Below are 304 nucleotides of genomic sequence, written 5' to 3'. Positions count from 1 at the left end.
ATTCTTCTAAAAAGACAATCACACCATACTTTCGTTCTTTCAAAACCATATATAACAGAATCTCAAAATTAATCACAACCCAATATTTACCTGAGGATCAACCTGCCATGAGGAAACACTGGCAGCGTCCTCGAACAAACTGAAATATTTAAAATTCGCTTAATTACTTAGATTTTCACTACTTTTGATGTTATCTGTTATCTCACTTTGCAGTTTATCTTGCGCTATGCAGGTACTGTTGCAATATATCTGCTTTACTTCCTTTAGACAAGAAAGGAATACTTAGTATATCTTGCAACTTGAA

The 304-nt window shown here is 33.6% G+C and overlaps 1 protein-coding gene across 1 annotated transcript in view; it reads right to left on the bottom strand.

The window, feature by feature from the left end:
• LOC119581721 (neurogenic locus notch homolog protein 1-like) overlaps window positions 1–304 on the bottom strand; it is a gene marked incomplete in the record, with an annotated part of 24,689 nt that overhangs the window by 20,829 nt on the left and 3,556 nt on the right. The window contains 1 exon segment of the mRNA XM_037929846.1: window positions 91–139. Within this exon segment, the coding sequence (XP_037785774.1) occupies window positions 91–139 (49 nt within the window).

The sequence above is a fragment of the Penaeus monodon genome, chromosome 15 (assembly GCF_015228065.2).
Source record: "Penaeus monodon isolate SGIC_2016 chromosome 15, NSTDA_Pmon_1, whole genome shotgun sequence".
NCBI lineage: Eukaryota > Metazoa > Arthropoda > Malacostraca > Decapoda > Penaeidae > Penaeus > Penaeus monodon.
The sequence above is the reverse complement of the archived record's forward strand: the minus strand, read 5'-3'. Positions and strand labels throughout refer to the sequence as shown.